The 25479-nt window shown below is 33.0% G+C and overlaps 1 protein-coding gene across 6 annotated transcripts in view; it reads right to left on the reverse strand.

Annotated features, from left to right (window-relative positions):
• Positions 1-25479, reverse strand: part of LOC117315470 (talin-1-like) — a 103058-nt gene that overhangs the window by 12935 nt on the left and 64644 nt on the right. For 3 of the 6 annotated variants that reach the window (XM_033869670.1, XM_033869671.1, XM_033869669.1), the window contains 19 exons: positions 22157-22318; positions 21326-21466; positions 19919-20100; positions 19428-19560; positions 18871-18972; positions 18339-18509; positions 17978-18124; positions 17166-17387; positions 16558-16704; positions 16071-16237; positions 15520-15703; positions 14809-14934; positions 8799-8915; positions 8409-8594; positions 8045-8149; positions 7402-7507; positions 6548-6613; positions 4090-4214; positions 1345-1470 (listed from right to left, as the gene is read on the reverse strand). In XM_033869670.1, the coding sequence (XP_033725561.1) occupies positions 1345-1470; positions 4090-4214; positions 6548-6613; positions 7402-7507; positions 8045-8149; positions 8409-8594; positions 8799-8915; positions 14809-14934; positions 15520-15703; positions 16071-16237; positions 16558-16704; positions 17166-17387; positions 17978-18124; positions 18339-18509; positions 18871-18972; positions 19428-19560; positions 19919-20100; positions 21326-21466; positions 22157-22318 (2715 nt within the window). The remainder of the gene's footprint in view (positions 1-1344; positions 1471-4089; positions 4215-6547; positions 6614-7401; positions 7508-8044; positions 8150-8408; positions 8595-8798; positions 8916-14808; positions 14935-15519; positions 15704-16070; positions 16238-16557; positions 16705-17165; positions 17388-17977; positions 18125-18338; positions 18510-18870; positions 18973-19427; positions 19561-19918; positions 20101-21325; positions 21467-22156; positions 22319-25479) is intronic. The other 3 variants (XM_033869674.1, XM_033869673.1, XM_033869672.1) reach the window with 2 other exon arrangements.

Below are 25479 nucleotides of genomic sequence, written 5' to 3' on the forward strand. Positions count from 1 at the left end.
TATTTTCAGGAACCTATGTTCAGATAAACATGATTACAATTGTTTTTAAAAAGTAATTTAATATAATTTCTTAAAAATAAAATTAAAATTTCATTCTAGTACAATTTTGCAGAAATGTACCAAGTATTTCAGTAATGACTGAACATTACAATTAAATAAAATTTATCTTGAAACTACCAAGTCATAATCAGGCGAAATATACCTTTTACAGAGGCAAAATCATGCAGTTATCACAAAAATAGAACTCTAATGTTAATGAAATTATTTGCTTTAAATAAATCAAATAAAATTAGTTTGCATATACAAACAAGCCTGGCTTTAGAAGCACACAAATAGTAATCAGAATACCATTTCAATTATCAAATAATTTTATATTTCTTAGAAATTAAATGGAAACACCTAGTTAAATTATGCTGCTTATTCCTATTTATTAGAAAATGTATTAGAGTTGAAACAATTGGATCAATTTCCTAAATCTTGAGATCATTAAAATTAATATATTAGATAATGAAGTAATTTATGCTTACTCTTTCAAGAAGAATCTAGCCAATATAAAATCTACGTCAGACAAAATATTCCAATTTACTTTTGTAATATTTTTTTTCATTTTTCACCACAACAGACAGTAGACAGAAACATAAATTCGTACATATTGTATGGAAGCCAATTTTAAATTTTATTCAAAATATGACCTTGACCTTTGACCTTCAGATCTGAAAAGCAATCCCAAACCAGCGCTTTCAACAACAAGGCACTATTTAAAGCTTCAGTTTTAGTTGCCAGTGGCTACTGAAGTTATCACACAGAACCGTCGGTGCAGACAACACAAAACAGTGCCAACAAGGTTAGGCTCTATTTGTCCCCTTCTACAGAAAATCTCAACTCAACAGACTATTTTATCTCTATTCATTACTAGTAGTTGGCTTCTGATGCACGTCTTCAAATGCAGATTATAACCTTAACGAAGCCTTCCAATTTACACAAAAATTTAAAACAAAAAGCAAGATATATATGTAAACCGTCAGAAAGCCACTAAATAAAAATAACTTGTAGCAATAATGCAAACCAAATATTTACATAATCATATTTTAAAGGATAATTTTGATGAAAGAAACAACTTTCATAATTAATTTGGGACTATTTTTTCTACCATGCAGCTGAACAGCTCTTCTATGAAGAACCTTTTTCTAAAACATTCACACTACGGTTAGATTTGATTGAAGACTCAAAGGAGACAACAATAGTTTAAACAGAAAATATTTTGGATGAAATCTCGAATCTATGTCATATTATACTGGTAAAATATCTGAGATTTAATTTTTCAAATAGAGTTATCTTTCTTACTTTTCCTTGAGCCACCAGTTCTCGCTGAGCTGCTGATGCTGATTTCACCAAAGCTGCTGTCGCCGCAGCAATAGATTTGGCAGCATCCAAGATCTGTTCTTCAAATTCTAAACTCATGTCAGCTTCCTAGGAAAGAAATATTCAACACATCATATATAGCAACATTTTATAGCAACCATATCATCTTGTAAGTGCTATATTACATGATCTTAAAACAGCTGCCTTCACAGCTATTTGATTTCACAAATAAACTATTTGTAATACTACATTTCATAATTTGACTTGTAAGTTTGGAGCTGATCAAACTCTACATAAGCTTTGTGCCGATAACCCCAAATGCACCATTTCTCATGATTTTTAACTAGAGAAAATACAGAAATACTGAAAAATCAAAATTATGTAAGAGTTATACAGTGCAACTTCCGAAAACCGAACCTTCTAAAAACCGAACACCTCTGAATACCGAACGAATTGTCATTGTACGGAATTGGTCCTTCTTTATTATAGTATTAAAAAACTTCCAAATACCGATCCCTCTGAATTCCGAACATCGGACTGATTTTGTGTCCGGTTCCTGTTAAAATATACCAAAAATTACTTCTGAAAACCGGCCTTACCTGAGCGATTATGACACGAGGTCAGGCCAGTCAACCGTGAAACAACAACTGTGACGGGTATTGTGTGAAGCCTTATTGTCTCGGGACCTACGTAGGTGATTTGTACAGGTATCCAATATATATCCCAAGGGGGGCATTATGACGGAAGGCCTAGTGTATAATCAACACGACAATTATGAAACAATGCCACACTTCATTGAAGCGCGTCGGTTCGTTTATCTTCTCAATGCAAGTAGAGCTAGAAGCCTGAGTTTCGCATTTAATTTAAATGAGGCCCAAAAGGGGTTGTTTTCGTAAAGAAGCCGTGATGTTTTTTTAGACAACAGCGATGTCGGAAATACGACCAGTATCATCTGATCAATTGTAATTGATATTGAAACAAAACATCTTCACACCCTTTAATATTATTTGATGTGTAAAATGTTCCGTATCGGACTATTGGCCCCATCCACATGACGAAGCTTCACCGGATGTAACAAAATGTAGGCCGATCATAAAGTGTAGTTGTACATGTGAAAATACTGTTTAAAACTATTGTTATAGTCATTTGCCTTTCTTATATATTCTGCAATATAAACATTGATTAACTTTCATAATATGCATATTATTCAGACAATCCAAATTGTCTAAGTATGAACGTGCCGTTTTGTAATCGGGTGCATTCTAATAAAACATCGTCCAACCAATTATATCCGGAATTTGACCGGTCATTTTTCGATCAACTTCTCCAAACCGAACCCTCTATAAACCGAACAAATAGTCATGTCCCATGCATGTTCGGTTTATAGAGGTTCCACTGTACATGTATATTCTTTTAATAGAATATTTATTCAAAATAACATAGTTTCTAAGTAAGAGTAAAATCAGACACTTACCAAATCTGAGGGACAAAATCTAAATTACATATTTAACTTAAAAGTTGGAGATGAAACCTAAAAACTTAACTATTCCAAATTTGATGAACAAAACTTCAATCACAATGTTATCTGTTTTAAGTCGGAGAGATCAAACCTAAATTGCAGACGGAACTTTTTCAAATCTGAGGGACAAAAACTTCCATATATACACAGGAAAGGGAAAGCCCACATCCCAAATTACATAACAAGAAATCAAATATATATGTAAGAAGGAAATATCTAAACCGGTAAGTATACGAGTATCCTAACCTGAATCTCATACAAAACATATTAAATTAATCATCCCGGATAGTCTCGACAAATCACTTCAGATACAATGGACATTAAACAATATTTTATATCAATGAATTGTAAAACAGTAAAATACTTCAGGAAATAGAACCAATTCTTTTATCATGCCACAGAAATTATCAAAATTCAAATCATCCAATCAGACAACTGTATACAACATCAACTTTGCCAATCAGAGCTCATATTAAAATGTCACTCCTTGAACTGATTCTGTAACACTTGTTCATAAAATCTACCAGCTGTCTTCAATTCCAATGTATTTCTGATACCATAGCTACCCCCTATCTAACAACTGTAACCATTTTATTGCCATAGGTACCAGTTTCCATGGTAACCAATCTGTTGTTATGGTTAGCTGCTTTGTTGATATGTGGCCATGTTAACAGCAGTGTTGTTAGTTCCAGCCGCTGTGCTGACATGTTTGATAATCGGTGGAAAGGTCAAAGGTCACCACCAAATATATCAAACATATCTCACAGAAACTCGAAGTGTTATCCTCCACCAATGAAAAGTCTTGTTAGGGAAGCATGGCCAATGTTGTTAGTTGTAAGTGTCACTTGACCAATCACAGAATGTGTTACAAAGCAAATCTTTCACCAGCCAATCAAATTTAACTTTGCTGTAAGAATCAACTACAGACCTATTTTAAAAGCCTGAAATATTGCAACAGTACAGTATCCAATTTTTTTTTTAATTCAATTAAACAAAACTGATAAAAACTTCGAGTGTTCCAAAAATGATCCTAGTAACTCTTGTAAAACCAATCCTTCTAATATTATTGTGAAAATTGATCATGTCTATAGAGATACATAGATCCTGAAGACAAGACAAAGCATATTAAGAAAAGGAAACTTTAGGTTGACCAGAAATGTTAATGATAGCTAGTGAGAAATGTGATTTATACGAATATCTAGCTTTACCTGGACCTTAGGCCGTGGTTTCAGCATTGCCAGCTTCTTCGCAGCTGCTTCAATAGAGTTGGCAGCTCCAAGGAGCTCATTTTCAGCGATAACTGTTGGATCCTGTGGATCCACCCAATCAGAGCCTGGAAGTACACAAACAGCATATAAAATTGACACCAAAATCAGCATAGATTCAGCATACTCTCTATACCAGGAAAATTATATGCAGATGCTTTTTCTCTGCTCTTCGCCACACATCATTAAAACAATTTTATAGTTAATTTTGTCTTTCAATGAAAGGATATTTATAATCGAAGATAATTTTTTTGACAAAGACGAAGGCCAAAATGAGATCTGCAAAACATTCCCAGTACATTGTATGGTTACATAATAATGGCAAGATTACAAATCTCAGCTTTATGGTAAGCTGTCTGCTAGACATTCATTGCCAAATAAGCTTTGTGATGATATAGATGGTATAATATAGCTTTGTAGTGATCCAGATGGTTTAATCAAGCTTTGTGGTGATACAGACACAAACAGACACACACTACATGCCAATCATTAATCAACTGGAAATTATAATTTTTTGAATCCTCATTTTTTTTCAATGTGATGTACACCTCAAAAAAAAAAAAAATTCTGAAAATAATTACAGGTGAAATGCATACTTTGCCTGTAAATTTAGCAAAAATTTATAAAGCTCAATATTATTTCAGAAGTCATTATGATTCTAATAAACGAGAAAGCATACTGTTGTAATCCAGGCTGTACTAAGCAAGGAGAAATTACTAGGGGAATCAACTCTGTACAATGATATGCTCAATCATAAAACAATTGATTTCCCTTTGTGTTTAGACAGTATTATTGGAAATTTCAATAAGATCTTTTTCACAACCTAGTTGCCTCCCCTTGCCCCCTGAGTTTGTTTACCAATTCCTAAAACCAGTGTTAAAAATAATTAGGATTTGGATTTAGAATTTAACTTTTTCCACCTTTCTTAGGTTTTTTCAGTACTTTCCATGCTGTTAGTGTTTCTAAGGAGTCGCATACATAGACCAATCTCAGGGGACTGAACTCTTCATTCATTGTCTACCTACACAGGTGAGGTGATCGCAAACCCAACAACAAGAACAGGTGCCAGGGGACTATTGTAGATCTCTGCTATCATTCAAATCATCCAAGAGGGAAAATAGTATCAATCTTTATTTACCCACCCTACAGGTTTTAGGACCAATTGTGATTTTATTGTGAAGTCCAAATACGTTGGTTTTTTTTGTTTTTTTTGAAAATAGTCAAATAAATTATTTGAGATTTCATTGTTTTCTTTTGGCACATTTCAAAATTGTCAGCTTTAAAATTCTAGTCACAAATGGAAATGTGACAAATATTCAAAGATTATCAAATGAAGTATTACGTTAACTGTAAAACTGAAAATTCCTCTTGAAAGATTTAAACAAAGCAGACACAATGGGTTAAAGACAAACAGGAATTCACGTATTCAGACAGTGGGGTCTGACAGTATAGATTCTGTCATCTTCATCATCTTAAATCCATGCACTGTATACATCACTGACATCATTTACATTGTAACTTAAAAACTCCACAGAAATGATAGCATTGTATAGTTAGTCCTCACTTATATAACAAGACGAACACTGTAAAGAGTGTTACAATGAAGAATGTGTGCTAGAAATATAAAAATTATTACAATATTTCTGTTTCATTCTACAAATGATTATCTAATGAATCATTTTTATTCCTACAAACTTTTTGATAAATACTATTAATTTATACTATTATTGGGTAATTTTGAATTATCATGTTGTTTATTGTTAAAAGTATCCACTCTATACCGCCCACAAAAAACCCCCCCAAAAAAACAACATTTTTTTCAGATAAAGTTACCCCAGCAATTCCTTTCACTTATGAAATTTAGTTAAAAGATTTCTGATATTTTAAAGTGCAAGTAAGATTTCAAATTGAGACAGGGTAAAACTTTTCATGAATATTTAAAAAAAATAATTAAAGTTACAAGTTAAAATAAAACATGAACCTTCAGAGGGTGAAAATAAATCTATTGTATTTCTGCTTTTGTCTTTCAAAAAACTAGGGTAGGTAGGTTAGGCCAGATAATATTTTATGGAATAATTTGGTAGGTTAGGCCAGATAATATTTCATGGAATAATTTTTACAAAAACTACAGTGTGAGCATTTCAGCCTACAGCAGATTGCTTAATATAAATACAGTGCTTTTAATTTTAACAGTGCTAATTCAAAATTTACCAAAAAAACATTAGGAAGGAAACTAAAGGCTAGAGTTTTTACCTAAACTAGGAACAGTTTTACATACAGGTTAGTTTCATATCACTTGACTTTGGTTAGATAAAATAAATATCAACGAATCTGAAAATCAAAATAAAAGAAACATAAATTAAAAAAAAACTCCTTGCAAAAACTGGTTGCTATGACCTACAATGGTTATACATCAACATTCCTGGGTTACCTGGTACGGTATATGACCATCTGATCTCATGTGATGCTGAGGAGGAGAAACAACCCAAATATGGTCATACAAGCACAAGAATGTCACGTTATCATATGTCTCACCTGTCCTGCTTTGTCAGTTTTGTAATTTTTAAACAAACTCCCAACATCTGCTAAAATTTCTGTATCCCCCCTCCTCCCGTAAAACATCCAAACAACCCTCCAGGTTTATAAAGTGATAAAGTCACACCTATATATTATAGACACATTAGTCCAGATTCCCAGCTTCTCTAATTTCCACTGGACCCTAAATTCTGGAGGGTAATCTCTATTGATGAAGGGTGTGTTGTCATAACCACGATTAATTAACTTATATTCCGAGTTTGGTAAAAATTTGACTTGCACATAGCAATGGATCTAAACCCAAAACATTGAATGGAAATGTTGACAATGCCATTGCCACCATAAGAGTAACACCATAATTCAGCTCTCACGACTTTTCGTTGCAAATGAGACCAAAAATAGCCATATTTTATTAAATTTCTTAATGACAGCTTCTTCTTAGTAAAGTATTGTGTAGAGAGATCAAAGTTTAGATAAGATCTGGAAACAAGGCAAAGAGATGTGAAGTGCAGGTTCATGGTGTGAAGATTGAGGATCAAGTTTCTCAGTGTTACCATGCCAACAGGAATACTCAAAATTATAATTCCTAAAATATTCAAATTTTTTGAATTTTATTAATAAATAAATATTCATCTTATTAAGATTTACAAAAGTTGAAATACATCTGAAAACTTAAAATTTGTCAGAAAAGTGACGTTAAATAAATTTTGACATCCATACCTTTGATAGCTTCAGCTGTTTGGACGATTTCGGACACAGAGTTTGCTACTTGTCTGGAGAGTTCGACTAAGCACTGCCTGCCCTCTGGTGTCGGTCTTTGTATAATCTGAGAGGATCAGTTAAAGTTTCCATTAATTTGTGAGGCAGCACAAAGTTTATGAGAAACATGCGAACAGCATGGTAAATGTTGACACACAAAACTACACAGAAACCACCTACATTTTACACATATAACTGTGATCATGTAAATATTTTAAAAACGAAAACTCTCACAGACATGAAATATTTCACCTCTGGAATTTACATAATTTACATCAACAGATATCATCACTACTAGTTTTCATTCAGTGTGTTTGCCTACTGGGTTTATCGCCCCATAAATAACCAGGGTCATTTTGAGGCTGGGTCTCCTTGTAGTAGCTGGTGACTAACTCACTGAACAGCATCAGATTACCAAAGAAAACAACCAACACAGCAAAGGAGAGTGCATGCTGTCTCTTCGGAACTTTTAGCCTGAGGTTACATTGTTAACTGTCTGATGCTCTGTGTCACAGCCTCTCACTATGGTTACCATAGCAATCGGTAAGTTAGGTTGATGACATCATCAAACAGATCACCTATAATTTCTGATATAAAAACTTACCACATTGACTTGTTCCAAGAGTTGGTTGTAGGCGGATGCTGCATTTCGTCCTGTCACAATGGTTCGGTGACGGATATCTGCGGTCTCAGCTGTTGTGGCAGCACCCTAGTCCGGGAAATATTTAAATTTATATACAGAAAGGTCAAGGTCAATCGATCTCTACAGTCAAGGTTATAAGGTCAAGCTATAAAGAAAGATTCAGAATTGATTGGTTGTGAAAAAACTTGATAAAATGGGCAGATTGAGAGTATAGCATTCTGATTTGATGTACAATATGTATAAATCTTAATTATTTCAAATTTTTCTCTTTTTAAAAAAAATCATACTTGATGAAGTGTAGACGTCGATTGCATGGAGATTTTACCTTAGAAGTAGCCAGGAGATCAAATATGGCTCGCCGACCGATATTGGCCGCCTGAATAACATCCTCTTGTCGACAGGAGTTACCAGCAGCCACGGCTTTGGCTGTTGCCATGGTGATTGGTTTGGTTATCCTTATAAGGTCCTCTGCTGTTGCTTTTCTCATTGGTTCATTTGTAGTGTCGTATGTCTGCAAGCAGAGAAGGTCAATCAGAAATACAATGCATTTGTTGAACTTCTTGCACATGCCAATACAGTCAAGATAAAATTTTCAATAATGAAATTTTAAGTGATATCTTGGGGACCATTTTCAGATGTCACAATTCTGATTTTGAATGAACACAGATCCTTAAGGGGTTCTTCCTTCCTGATCCTGGACATGTATTCAACAAACCTTAATTTCTTGTCCAATGGCCTCGATTGTGGATTCTAGTGCCCGGGTACCTCTCGCTGCTTCATCCTCAACTGTCTTCACTGTCTTCAGGAGTGATGTCACATTGGTAACCATCACCTAGGGCAACGAAATAGTAGACCAATCAGATACAAGCAAGTAAACAAGAAGCCTAAATCAATCATTTTTGACAAAATTTCTATATGATGATAGGTATTATGAGAAGGCGAGAAAAACAAAACAGAAAGAAAATAAGATTACTAAACCAAACAACACTTCTTCTACAAAACTCTGAGTGACCGTACCATCCTCTGTGAATCTCCGGCTCCTGACACGGTGTTGACACGAGGGATGTGAGCTCTCGCACTTTGACCTTGACTTTGATGTTAACAAAGAGTCAATATGCTAATATTTTTTTAATAAAAAATTTTGAAGTAAATGAGTGTTACTAAATATGTAGAACTCTTTCCAGCAAAATATTCATAATTATCACTACAGCTACATATCTGTAAGACACGGAACTCTGTACAATATTTATCCTGAAATAAACCTAGCATGGCCAATACACAACCCAGTAAGTTAGGCATATTACAGACAGCACGGATAATATTAAGATGTTTTTGATGTGGGCTTACTTCAGGATAGATCCAGGATATTCATGATTCCGTGGTCCTTGTGTAATTATTTTATTAAGTAGAGATCTAATTTAATCAAGACGGGTCATAAAAATAGGTATGTCTGATATTCTGGAAGAATTTACAGAACAATGTCAGACATATTCTACAGTGATATGTTACTGTGAACAAACATACTGGATATTGCTTAAGTAAAACATTTACTCTACTGGCCCTGCTAAAAATATCAAGTGACCTTGACCTTGACCCAAAAACATGAACTTGTCTGAGATATCATGGTTCTACCATCATTGTGTGAAGTTTGATCAAAGTCTCTCGAGGAATGAAGCCGCTAGAGTGCTGACAAACTTTAGTGCTACTTACTTATGTACAGTATGCACAAGACGAATGGCGAGGAAACCTATATATAGTCCCCCAGGTTGTATATAGGGACTAATAACAGAATCGTGTAGAGGTATTCATATCTTAATTAAGGTTAATAGGTCATGAAACCTGTAGGTAAAACTATGAAAAAATGTATCACACTTTACACCTTAACAGATTTTTAAAAGATATGAAGAAACAGAACCCCATACTCAACTGAATTTGATTTTGTTCCCTGTAGATTGTGAGACTTCCATTTCAGTGATAAAGAAGACACACATACATATATTTAAAGACAACATAACTATTTATTTGACAACATCATATACACTGATTATATATATATATACATATATACCTACCTCATATTCTTAACACCTAGTTGTACAGGTAACAGATATACACCGATAGACACATAAAACACTTATAGTTCTTCTGAATTCAAAACATTTAACCTACTGAAAATATTTCAAATTAAATTAGATGTATTTGAAATACTTTGAACTAAAAATATTTCTTAAAATTTATTCCAAAATCTTATGAATTACGCCTACTAGAATGAATAGTCATCCTGAATTTTGTAAAAAAAAAAAAAAAAAAAAAACTTATTTAAATTAACTTGAAAAAAACAGTTTGAGCATTCTTTTTTTCTCGGAGCCATTCAATAAATTTTATAAATAAAAATGTAGTCTAAAATTAGTAATGATTATTTTGTTATATTTGTTTTAATAGTAAGTTATTAACCTTTTTAGAGTTTAAAAGTTTAATTAAAGTTTAAAAATCAAGGTGAACAGTTATTATAATTGTATTTCAAAATGTTTTTCCATAATTGGGAGATTTTAAAACAATAAGACATTAAACACAGGACACAAAGAGAAAGAAGGGAAATCTCAAGCAAAGGAAACACAAAATGTCAATCAGAAAATATCTATACCAAATTCTGACAGAAAATATTTAATCACTAATATTTATGCCAAGTATATGGTAAAGGATACTTATAATCTAAAACCATACATTAATATTGATTATCTTTGATTTTTAAAGGCAACAGAAACTGTATGAAAGATTATAGGTAAAATTCTCCAATTTGGAAAACAATTGAGGTCTACTGAATATTTGTAAATATAAACAAAAATATTTCAACAGCGACTTTTTTCTTTGCCATCTGAATGATAAATAACTAGATTAATTGATCTTACTTGGAGACAACAAGTCAGGTGTCTCAGCGATATTATAAGAGCCACACTAAAATGTTATAATAAAGACTTTTCCAAGGATATAACCCTAACAGCATCAGATGGTCTGTGATCTCAGTGTACTGAGAATTAAACACCCTCCCAGATAGAGATCAGACCACACACCTTGGACCTTCACCCAAGTTTGCACTGTCTAATTATATACTCTACCATCTTAGCCATCATAGACCTCTCATACTTTTTTTTTTACAATATATCAAGGTTATAAGTCCAATACAGGAAAGCGATTAATTTCCAGCCGAAATGCTGCCAACAGAAACGAAATAAGAAGATGACTGAACATCAAAACTCCATGCAGAGGCAAAACAGAGGAAACGTAAGCAAGGAAGTCAAGACACTGAACAACAACACCAAAGAGTTCTAGAAGGGGAAGTAACTCTGTTAAGTACAAACTAGTTCATATATTTTAGCAGATAAATGTCAAAGCTTATTATAAAAGAATAAACATTGAAGATATTTTAGTTAAGGAGTTTTAGTCTGAATGTGCCAAGACAAGAAGAATGCTCAAACATAGAATTACTCTACATAAAGTAAAATATACATAAAGAATTTTAACTTATAACTTACATCTTTGTTTTCTAAAAATTCTAAAATTTCTAATAAACATTTTTTTATTGTTGTTATAAATCTTTTTTTTACATCTTGCCTACATAAATTTTAAGGACAGTATATGTAAAGTTTTTTTTTATGATAATGTGAATATTGACGAAGATCACCATGAATATCTCTTTAAATAACATCCCATACCTCAAATCTTAGAATTGCAAAACTTTATTTGCATTTTTCAAAATACCCAGTATGCATGAACATTGCTATCTATTAAAAAATTTAAATTAAGAAAATATTCGCAATGTTGAATCAAAATCTGCAGTAATTTGAAGTACAAAATTAAGATTTCCAATATGTAGAAAATAGAAATTTTCTTACAAAGTGTTTTTTCCCCTAATAATCTGATGAATATTTGTATAATGATATTTCTTTGCGCCAAATATGGCTAAAAGTACACACAACAAAATGATAACAATTTTTTTACTACATCAATACATCGTAAAACATTGCGAATTGCAACTGAAAGGATGGCTGTATATGTTTTACTTTATGAAATGATATATGAAAATCAATTTTCAATTCAAATATAATTCCAAATATAGTATTTTCATATTTTTTTTATATATAAGTGACAATAACAGTGTTTCAGTATTTGTGTATATTATTTATTTCACCTATTTTCACAACTGAAAAATGACTGAAAATTTGGAGAAAAAAAATTATAAACGAATTTCTTTAGAGTTATGGTTTCCAAATTTTAATCAAAAAGAATTTGCTGATTTTTGCAGGAATATTGCTATCTATTTGGTAGTTCAATATATTGTAATACTATGGTATATCTGATAAAGACGATATATATAAATACAATGATGTTAATTAATATACGAGCTAATTTTATACTCATCCTGTCACATGCAATTCACATCACAAAACATGTAGCAGAAAACAAAGGCCCTTGTCCATTAAAATTACATCAACTTATATCCACGAATTTTAGCCTCTCAAACATTTCTTTTCCTTCTGACATAAGTAAAGATGACGGCTTTCTTTTCATGTGAAATAATCTCAACAAAGTGTTTTCCAATTAACTTAATTTGATGATAATAACGCAAAAAGAGGAAAAAAAAGAGAAGATATTCAAGGGGAGATAACTTTTGGACAGGGACCTTTGATTTCATTATGATATGTCAATTCCATGAAAAACATTGGCACAAAATATCGAAAAAACACTGGGTATATATATATATGAGAAATATGCCACAATTCGTCTCCACTAAAGGAAAACTGGGTAAAGTCTCAAGTCATGTGACTTGGTTGCTATGGAAACATGTCATTCAACCATGTCCATAGACCTCATTTTCATTGTTACGATTTTTATCCTAAAACATTACAAGGATGATAAGGTACACAATGTAGAAAAAAACAAAAATATTAATTAGAGTCCAACACTGATGATGTTGCAATGTTACTATGACAACGATGATGCATGAAATTTTCGTCCAATCGAAAGGTTTCCAGCCATTGGGTGCTCTACAGGCTCACTCAGAGCATGCTAGAAACGTAAACATGATACCCGCCGGCAATAGACGAAATTAAATCATCTGCACTCTGAAATTCAAGAAAACCGGCAACAGGACATATCAAAATTGTTCTTGTCTCTCAATAAAACAATCAGTACCAAAAACTGAATAGGACTTCATGGCTTATAATCCAAAAATAAAAAATGTTTTTGGGTTCTGATAAGGCTAAATAAACTGAATTATTAGGTTCTCAGACCAATTTTACTATAAAAGAGATGAGAGAGGGAGCCAATATCTTTATCATTTCATTAGAGAAAAAGGTGACAAGGGAATAATTTCTGTTTATTTTTCAAAGTAACATTATCCGTTTTCATATAGCTTCAAAATGAAGGAAACAACAATTTATCATGGTTCTTAGTTTCACATTCTTGAAGATGTGCTCTAATTCTATGGCTAAATATAACGGATATTACAGGAGAAAGATTTGTTTGTGAAGCGTTTTTCTATACATTCTCTGTAATAACCAGGAAAATATATGAGATGAGAAACTCCTTTGACTTCAAAGTAGATGAGGGACAGCCTAAGAACCCAGTATTTTTTTAGGCCTATTCATGTAATTATTTTTCTTTTCTTATAAAACTGTTTTTTTTTTCTTTTTTCTTTTGATATAAAGATAAAGTAAGAACTATTAGAAAATATACTAATGTTTGACAAACTCTACAATTGTCATAAGGACACTGAAAAAATATATCACTTCTGCAACTACCAGGTAGTGGTAAAACTGTGTGATCGCTCCTAAATCTATGTAAAACATTCTAGATTTTACAAGGCTGAGGGTTCCATTGAACTTCTTTAGATTTCAATGTCCGACAAGATCAATGTTTCCAGGGTCTTTTTATTTTATAACTTTTTAATATATGACAGGGTTTAAGATTCCACTTAAGTTTGTAACTTTCAATGTTTTAGAAGAGGGAAAATTCCACAATTTTTTTTTTAACTCGATATATTTCACTATACACACACTATAAGATTATATAGTATAGTAGATACATATATACATGACAAACTTCTATTATAAATATCATTATATATCATAAACCACTATGTTCTGTTTTTGACCAAATATGGACACCAGTCTAATCCCCAGATCTGTGTATCTTGTTTAGGGAATATTGGTTTTGTGTGTCACCAAACTTATCATATAGCAGTGATTGGTGTCATAACAAGGTCAAACACAGAATATATGAAAAATATATATAAACAATATCATATATATAGTTGATAATCATATCATAAACAGCAAACAATATGTAACTTGTAGTTATAAAGAATCTTTATCCTGAAAAAGAGAATTCCATGGAAATGGATTTCATGACAGCGTTTCCATGGCAACTACTGTAATCATAACTTATAGTTATCTTTGAGGACAGAATCTGATTTTCATATGTAATCCTCAAATTTCTTAGTGTTAACTCTATCATTATAATGGAGCGAATCTCTGCATCCTTTGTTTTATTTTTGGTTGTATTTCTATAATTATTTTAACTAATATTCAAAAGAAAGATTATGTTGCAGTTGGTGAAAAAAAAACTAAAAGGGGGAAACCATAGAAGAGAAAATGAAAGAGAGTTTGAGACACGTAAAGCTAGTCATGCGTACAGGTGATATACAGCTATATATAGATACACACCTTGGCAGATTCCTTCAGGTGTAACATAGCGGGATCCTGGACAGATTTACCCGATGCATTCTTGGTTGCGCTGATCAGTTCCGACAGGGCCGAGGCCACATCCTTCACAGCATTAATGATCATCACCTGGAAACATCAACGGTTTTTTGTCCGGTTTATCTGAATTATACTACTACAGGTGTGGAACCTATATCAAGATCTGTTCACCGATTTTAAAATGAAAAATCTCAGGTATAATTGATGATAAAGATCAAATCTTGTTTAAGTCCTAGATATCTACTGTCAAGATATTATTTTTCTCATAAAACCTAAACCTTTCCCTATTTCAAAACATGAACCTTGATTTTTAACACAAAATCAGTTTTCTTCCACATTATTTTTTCTGTTATAAGCCAATGTCTCAGTATGGTATTGAAATGTTGAAATAGTATTTGTCTACATTTCACTGAATTGTAATACATATCTGAGTGGTCTTATTACAAGGCATGGGCTTACTGTTGGATCTAATACAATTTTGTTTAAAAATGAGGTTACCCCGTTAATTTTCTTTTTTTCTTGAGTAAGTAATTTTTGTTTATCAATCATTTCCAAATAAAAGCTTCAAAATATTCTGGATTTCAAAATTGTTACTAAAACAGACTACATAATTATCAAGTATTTATTACTTCAGCATCTAAACTAGACAACAACCTAAAGAGATGTCATAGTTACCTGAGCATCAGGTTGCTCAGACCCTAAGGAGGCGGCGCCGAACTTGACAACGTCAGCCAACCGTGTGATGGTCTTCACGGCCATTTGTGCTGCACCTGCTAATTGCTCTTGATTTGACGCTGCCCCGGCTACAAGTGTCTTTGTATCCTCGACTAACGCCTTTGCTGTTTTCAGAATGTTTTCTCTACAAAGAGACAATTTTTTATTGTTCTCAAATAATTTCATTATGAAAACTGCCATGAATTTGCTGTAGAAAATTATACACCTACATGTATCAGAAATTTGATAAAAAACATAAACTATATTTTTGGAAAGACGTTCTTACATTATAAATTCTTTTACCTACCTGACGGTGTTATAGATCAGTAGTTCAAAGCTGATTAATGTTTTCCAAAATTTTAACCTTTATTTCACAATTTCAAGTCCAATTCACACAAATACTTTGAATGCAAGGAAAGAGTAAGAACTTCTGTTTATTAAAATGCACTACCTGTATTTGTGAGTTTGAATAGTTTGATGTTAAATTATTTTGTAATTCCTGATGAATTTACCTGTGGTCAGCAAACGAATCAGCACTGTCAGAGTTAAGAGTTCCAGCTGTGGCAAACATTATCGTGGTGTCAAGGTCGGCAATGATGCCACTCACTGTGCTGGCCGCGTTGATACAAGCCTGTGTGCCGCGAGATCCTGCCTGGAGAGAAGCCAACAGGAAGGACACCTGGCAGGAGAAAAATCATTAAGAGTACAATTAAGAATGAGGTAAAAATGAGAAAGTACAGGAAGTACAACTAAGAAAGAGGTAACTTAAAGGTTGAGCAAGGATGTCAAAATTATATTCATAGTAACGGTGACCTCATTTCCAGCCAAACATGTTTAACACATAAATTCATACAAGAGATGATGTTTGTTAACAAGAGAATGGATTTTCATCCGACTAAAGAACTTGGTAGAGCTAGGACACTGTTTGGATACCGTATGTACAACAAATCGCTGTATCTCATCGTCAGAACAAGAAATTATTTCATTGATAATTTTTACCTTTTCATTGACACTCCTTGCGTGGTCAGCCAGGTCGCGTCGTGCGAATGTGTCGGAGGGATTACTCTGTAAGTTACCAGCATCTTGTACCAACTCTATACAGCATTTACCCAGATCTTGTACTGTTGTCCGAATTCTGTTGGCAACCTGTAAAGTCATGATTTAAAGATAAAGGTATTGACAAGGATTAAAATATTTACCAAACTATTTCAACCAAGTTAGCTTCAGAGATAATATTATGTATAAATTTTACTATATTTTCACTGTTTTTTGTATAAATATATGTGATATGTAACAACTTTATAACAGAATGACACCAGCAATATCTACATTGTATAAATTATTATATCTTGGGTTTTCTAGACATGTGACATGTCTATGAATAATTCAACAAGAGAATTACTTGATCCATACAATTTCTATATGGTTATTTTAAGACAATTATCAAATACGAGTTACTTTGGATACTCAAACACATAACCTACATGACTTTAAACCACTGTCAAATGAGTAACACCTAACAAACAACTTTTAGAAATGATGGAAATAAAAGAAGGGTGAAAATTTTGTAATTAAGATATTTAATTCTGACAAATCATATATCTTACATCACTACTGGCTGTGGATGCTGCTGCTCCTCGCGAGTCATTGGCTAATAGGTCAAAATCTCTTGTGAGCTGATTGGCTAATCCTCCAAGCTCTGACACACTGGTGGTTGACTTGGCAACCATGTCTTGAGTTGTCATGGCAATATTTTTGGCCAGTCGTACCATGTTGGTTTGATAATCCACATAATTTCTATCTTCTTGAACAGTTACTCTTTCGTCCGTCTATAACATCACAAGATAATCAATGTTAATAAAGGGGAATAACTCTATATAAAAAGGGAGATAATCTTAAAAGAAGGGAGACAACTCCAAACAAACAGAAGTTACTGTTTCATTTGTCTATAACATCAAAAGAAAGTAAAGTGTTATAATGATTACTCTATCAATGAATTGCACACTTTTTCATCTAGGATAAATACCACCCAGGTTAGTTCTTAAATGAATTTATTTTGATCATAGGAAATTAAAGAGTAACATCCATACAAGGACAAAATTTCTAATTAAATTGAAAATGTCTGAAGTTTACTGAAGAAATTATGTTCATTTCATAGATAAATGTTGTCTAAAATACTAATGAGTCAATTTCATATAAGGATTTCTATTTTTACTTTTTCATAAGTAAATTATCGATTAATGGATGGGATGACAATAACATCTATATATACTTACACAGTTAAAATTTCACCTGTAAGGCAGACTTATCTACAAACTTACATAAGGTAATAATGTTTCAAGTGGGATTAACCCTTAAATAAAGGGAGATAATCCTACAAGAAGGGAGATGACTCTACACCAAGGGAGGTAAATCTTACCCGAGTGATGGACTTGCTTATTTTCTCTATCATACTGTTGACCATGCCGGCCTGTGAGGCGGCTTCCTCCAGTGATTGGAGAAGATCCTGAAGGACATCCTTTGTATTCTCAGCAGCTGTATCAATATTCTGGTGTGTGTGGATAGCCTGGCAGAAAATAAAAGTTAAAATTTTTTAAACTTTTCGAATACACTTGAGAATATAAAGATGTTATGGAACTTAAATATAAAATTGATTATTTGTTTACAAATTACGAAAATATTGTAAAATGTTATTTCACTGTTAAATGATTTTTGTCAAGTTATTATTTTTGCGATCCATTAAATAAATTTAGATATACTAGACATAATATGTATCATACCTTGGGGTTGCCTCCTCCTTCTTTACAGGAATAAACAAACTGAAGAGTAGACTCGGCCACCGTCTTAGTCAAGTCAATAATCTGGGTTTGCCGTTTTGAGTTGGTGACCAGAGATGCAACGCCCACTGCTCCGTCAGCCAGGGGATCAAAGTAGCTGGCCATCACGGTGACCTACATACAGACATTTAAATTTAAATAGCACCTGGTGGGGAAGGTTCCTAACCTGAGACATTAAAGGAGAAAAAAATTAATCATTTTTCCAAAAAGATAAAATGTGACCTTTGACTTTTTAACCTTCATTGTTCAGAACTTGATGTAATTAAGTCAACGGTTTGATTATGAACTAATTCTTCTGAGTAGTTTGTGAGATATCTTGTGTAACACTGAAATAAAGATGGCCTCATGCATGCAGACAAAAGTGAGCATTTTACTTTACTGAGCATATAGGTATGACGGTTGTAATTTTACTTTACTAAGTGCATAGGTATGACTGTTGTGAATTTTTCAGCCTTTCCCTGTAATGTCGACTCACTCTGTGTCCGAGGTTTTCTGGCTCCTCCTTGGCAGAGACACGGACCTGGTCGATATGTTCCTGAATCTGGCGGGCGCTGCTGATCATCTGCTCCTGGAACGCCTGTAAATTCAGTGAAAATTTGTAAAATGTAGTCAGTAGCAATCCCTACATGTGGCAACAGCACCATTTATAACTGAGATTTAATTTGGTCTTTAAATCTGATAGACAGAGAGAAGACCTCGGAGGGGATTACAGAATATGACCTGGTCTTATAGCGTGACCATGAAATCTCTCTTGCAGATTGCTTGTTGTAGACTCCTACTCAATAAGACAAAGAAGTCACCCTTAGTAGAGATATCACAGACTTTTGGGTACTGACTTTGAAGAGATTTGATGTGGTGTTGTTTCAGATTCTAACTTGATAAGACCAAGAGATCACTGTTAGTAGAGATATCACAGTATGGCCTTGATGCACCAACTTTGAGAGATTTGTTGTGGTGGTGTTTTAAATTCCTGAAAAAGACCAAGCAATAGGACTTAGCAGGGGCAACACGGTATGACCTTGGTGTACTGACCTTGAGAGATTTGTCGTGGCGTTGTTTGAGGCTCTGACTAATTGCAGATAATGCTGCCTGGTCCAATGTACGGATGGAGTGGCTTAGCTTCTCCATGGAATCGTCACACTCTCGCTGTCCTGGGGCACTGTCCCTAAACACAAACAATGACAATATCCGGTCCGGTCAACTGGTGGACATCAGAATACATATCCGGTCAACTGGTGGACATCAGAATACAACCTAACTAGAATTGTGCTCTACTAACCCCTCTCTGTAATTTAATGCCATTGTTTGAAAAAATCTATAAATAGCAATGGAGACCTTGATCTAGAGTTTTAATTCCAGATATCAGAAAAGGATTTTCACACTTGGCTTTTGTATGGAGGTTAAACTATTTTCTTCATATTTCTTAAAACACAGAATATTTTCAATTTTCACATTTTAAACTGATACATATAAAATCAAAGTGACTTTATAGTCTGGATGCTTAACCAATTGTTAAGACAAACCTGATGGAGGACACCAGTTTCTTTATAGCGTCCGACACACTCTTGGAGTAGTTTGAGTAGAGTTGGTAGGTAGGAGGGTCCTTCGGGTTGACGGCCAGTTGCTTCGCTGCTTGGACCATGCTACACGCGCCTGAAATCATCGCTTTACCTGCTGATGTGATTGGCTCCTGTGCTTTCTTAGCCTGTTAAATATAAGTCATTCAAAAGATAATATTATCAATCTTAAATAAAATGGGCTCCAATTCAGGGGATGTAACTGTTAGTCGCAATGCCATTATCAATGCAGAGGTAGGCTGCTGATGTGAATATTGTGTAAACTTTTTACAAATTAATTTTCTGTGAACTAGTGAAGTCTCCTTTCTTATTAAATAGTGAAGTCTCCTTTCTGGCTCTGTTTTTATCAGTGTTCTTTAACTGAAGAGAATCCCTCAATATAAAAGCATTAGGCCATAAAAAACTAGAAAATGTCTGCAAGACATAAATGCCACTGGTACCACTTGACACCCCGAAACACAGTTCGGTGAGGATCATTTCAGTAGTTCCTGAGAAGAACTAGTTACATTGCGTCAGGTGGGATGGATAAGTGTAGCATTATATGCTCCCCTAATTTCATGACAGAGGCGTAAAGATTGGTTTTCAGGACAATTTATTTTTTCTAAAAGAGATGCAGCAGGGTGGCCTATCTTTTTTATTTTACATGAGATGCAAAAGAATTTTATGTTTTCAAATGAAAACTGCTGTTTTCACACATGATTTTAGCATTGTGTTAATTAATGTTTCCCGGTATCTTGTTAATTAAGCTCAGTTTGGTTAATAAAAATAAAAACATTTTACTTGTGTTTTGGTGTCTTCTGCCCAAATAAGTGCCATTCTCTGTGCAATTGTCTGCCATTGACACAAGGTAAATAAATCATAATCATTTAAACTCTTGTCTTTATTTGTTCTTTATTCAAACATTTCGTGACTTGGGTGACTTACCAGTATAACCGACATGCTAGTTTTCAATATTTTTTTTTAATACGGCGGCTGATGCATTCCCAATTTTTATCATCTTTACAATAAATTTGGCAATGTGACATCCTTTAACGAGATGCGTGCAGGCCAGAGAACCAAGTAATGATTTCTATTTGGCCTTATTGAATTCAAGGAAAAAATCTTAGCTACATAACTTCTCTTAAATCTTTTTGATGCATTTCTATGGGGAAATTTTAAGTAAAGGAATTTCCTGGAGTTAAGAAATATTGATCAAACTGGTGCACACTACAAACAGATTTTTCAACACCAATCAATAAATGCATATCAATTCTTCACTTCCCTTAGTATTTAAAATGGATTTTTCTATCTACTGATCCTGATAAGTTCATTGATGTCTGTAGGGATGAAAGGGTTCTAAAATCTGGTACATACCTGTGGACTGATCTTGGCTGGCACGCTGGCAAATTCAGGAGATGAAGCGAATTTTGTGAGTTCATCAACTGCCTCAATAAGAGGCTTGGCTGCTTCAGCACATCTCTCCCGATTTTCTTCTGTGAATTCAGAGTCTAGAGCCTGATGAAAAATATGTGAAAAAGGGGCCATAACTCTATTCTAATCAATGTTCAAGCATTCAGCATATAATGCTGGGTATATTCACCCATTTTAAGCTTAAGATTTATTAAGTTCTTCCTTAATGAAACAAATACATCTGTGTCACACTACACATATGTTTATAAATTGTTATGACCACACATGTAAGGCCACCAGCTGTGATAGGCTGTATCTTCCATTGATTCAATTATCATGTAATAGCTTCATGGTGACAAATGCATTGTAATGACATCACAGAAACGGATATGAAGTGAAAACTTAGCTGTTTTCATGAACGTATGATAATATTATTTAAGATTTTCTTCCCATCTGATTTATGCTGTTTTCATGAACATGTGAAAATGTTATTTCAGATTTCCTACCCAGCAGATCTATGGTGTACTCATGAGCATATGGCAATATTTTTGATTTGTTATCAGTCTGATTCATGAATGTGTGACAAACAGAATCTTTCATTTGTTTCTATTTTACATGAATTTCTTGAAAATCTTCATAAATTTTTCATTTCACCAACTTAATTCTCATTAATTTATTACATCAACTAAATTGTCTTTAATTTAATACATTTCATAGGAAATGTTAACTTATCTTAGATTCTATACATACAGAAGCAGGGTAACATACAAAACCTCTTGACGGACAAAATCATACCTTGATGGCTTTTACGAGGTTTGCTGTGCTATTGGCAACATCCTTAGCGCTCTGCACAAAATGTCGCTTAGCAACAGGATTGGAGGTTTTTGACGAAGCCAGACGGCAGGCATTACACAAAGCTGAAGTGTGTTTGGCGACAATGGTGGCAGCCGATAGAACCTTGAAGTGAAAACAGATATCAAATCAAATCCACAATGTTTGGTGCGATTTGAGTTACAATCATACTTCAGTTAAGGTGTTTTTTTTAAACTTATTTTACAAACCTGTTACACCAACAAATTACCTGAAAGACTTGTATAATTGTTTTCTCTGAATATAATCAGAAACAATTCGTAATACAAACCAGGTTCATTTTTATCTAATTCTGCCACAACAAAAACATTCACTAAAAGTACTGTTGGCTTACTTTGATTTTCTGAACTAACACCATCGTCAAGAGAAATTAAAAAAAAAATCAAAATATATTTTCAAAAAATATCTGATTCAGTATTTTCATATCAACTGTAAAGCTGATCTGAAGAAATCATGAAATATTTTTGAAGATATTATTGAAAAGAAAACATTTTAGTGTATGACATAGAAAAACTACTGTCTGAAATAACAAATTAAGATATCAATAAATTTCTTTGTTTAAATTTCTTAACCTCAAAACTTGTTAAATGTCTGTTATAAAAAATCACCCAAAAATTGATTAGCATTCAAAATGATCATTAATCAAATTGTTTAAATGTATTTCTAACATTAAACTCAAACATGACAGATTTCTGTCACTTAAAACACTTCGAATCTTACAAAAGTGAAAGTTTTATTTTCTTGTTTACAAATAAAAAAAAAATAAAAAAAAATTAACATAAACAACAGAAAGTTCCCATCTATAAAAAAAGAAAAATCAGAATTACTTTTAAATAAGATGAAATATTCCCACACAAGAACATATATTTGCAGCACTCAAAGTATTGATAAAATTTCATAATCCATTATTTAAAAAAAAAAAAGCAAATTATTTTTTCTTTGAAAATAATTGCAAAATATATTTACAAGTATTATTTTCATAATTCAAAATTTCTTTCAAATTCTTGCAAAACGTGCTTGTAATATTGTAAAATACCTTTTTTTGGTTAGAATATATATATGGCATGACTGCATATATGATTGATACAATTATCTCCCTTTGTTTAGCTGGAACACCTCACCTCTAAATTATCTCCCTTTATATTCTGCCCTTCCTGTCTCCTCATTCACTTTCTTTTAATCTTGTTATTTATACATTTTTTTTAAAAACTGATATTTCCTCTCTTTTCTTTTCTTCAGTAAAGAAAATTTATTTTTTGAAATATTTTTCAATGTGATCAAAATTAATTCAGCAAAATGTTTCAGCCACCCCAGGGGAAGACGAAGTATTTTTAATCCGTAGCTCATGCATATTGATATATAAATATCTTGGTGAATATCTGCAGTATATTTCCAGGTATGGGATCCATACATATAATATATATATATACATATATCTTTACTAAATTATCTACACTTTCCATATACAGCTGTTTATGCGGTGCAAAGCTAATATTTCACATCTGTGATCAAAATAACCATCTTCCAATACACATATCAAAAAGCATATTTTCATTCAACAGAATGTAGTGTAGTGTTCATATTTTTCTTTCTCTGAATGGTTTCAAACTATAACACAAATTTTTATTTTTAACAATTTTCGCTTTAAATTAAAAAAAAAAAGATTTATATAACCCTAACATTTCAAGAACGGACAAACAGGTTTGTAATACAGATATACATAGGGTGGGAACAGTATATCTCAAAGAGTTATATATGTCAATTTCAATGTGCTGCAAAACCCATGTCTATTACAAAAACTGAAATCTATACTGCCATCCATAAAGAATATACACACTCTTTTGACCTGTTGAAATAATCTAAGTGAATCAAAAACTTCAACTTTGCCATTCCTTACAGATTATTCCTAGGTCAATGACAATGGCAATTCTCCCAAGAATAACCTTACAGATTATTCCTTTGTCAATGATAACGACAATTCTCCCAAGAATAACCTTACAGATTATTCCTTTGTCAATGACAATGGCAATTCTCCCAAGAATAACCTTACAGATTATTCCTATGTCAATGACAATGGCAATTCTCCGTAGAATAACCTTACAGATTATTCCTATGTCAATGACAATGGCAATTCTCCCAAGAATAACCTTACAGATTATTCCTAGGTCAATGACAATGGCAATTCTCCGTAGAATAACCTTACAGATTATTCCTAGGTCAATGACAATGGCAATTCTCCGTAGAATAACCTTACAGATTATTCCTTTGTCAATGACAATGGCAATTCTCCCAAGAATAACCTTACAGATTATTCCTTTGTCAATGACAATGGCAATTCTCCCAAGAATAACCTTACAGATTATTCCTATGTCAATGACAATGGCAATTCTCCCAAGAATAACCTTACAGATTATTCCTTTGTCAATGACAATGGCAATTCTCCCAAGAATAACCTTACAGATTATTCCTTTGTCAATGACAATGGCAATTCTCCCAAGAATAACCTTACAGATTATTCCTTTGTCAATGACAATGGCAATTCTCCCAAGAATAACTGATCACATTGAAGATTCAGGGGAATCAAGGGAGGATTTTCTAAAATATTCCAAAAATGCATGAAATATGTTCCATAACATTACATTATGAATAATCTATTAAAAAATTATGGTATTCTGTGAAAGTATGCTCTCAATTTAACATAAATTTCTAAAAAGACATAATTTTGCAAAAATGTTGCATTTTGAGGATTAATAATCATATTGACTATTAATGAGTATAAAAGTATTAATTACTATCAGAAGGTAACAGACCAAAATACAATACACAATATTTTAATAATATTTACTGAATTTCAAAACATCTTCTGCAAAGTGTATAGGAACTAATGGATGGCAGCTGGGTATATCTATATCCTAATGTCAAACCATCTACTTCTTGGCTGACACAATGATGATGATGTGGTTTTTCTGAACAAACTATCAGATACTATACAAATTAAAATACATACATTTTTCCAAATCTTCAAAAATTAGAAAAACAATAGAAATAGTTTATAACAAGGGCCCAATGGGCCCAAATCGCTCACCTGCAATGCAGTGATCTTTTCATATATGGATCCTGCAGTTATTTGAAAGCATGCTTCAAGATTTTAGCCTTTTTGACTCCTGTGACCTTGAATGAAGGTCAAGATCATTCATTTCAACAAACTTGGTAGCCCTTTACCCCAGCATGCTACAGACTTAATATCA

This window comes from Pecten maximus, chromosome 17, assembly GCF_902652985.1.
Source record: "Pecten maximus chromosome 17, xPecMax1.1, whole genome shotgun sequence".
In the NCBI taxonomy this organism is placed as follows: domain Eukaryota; kingdom Metazoa; phylum Mollusca; class Bivalvia; order Pectinida; family Pectinidae; genus Pecten; species Pecten maximus.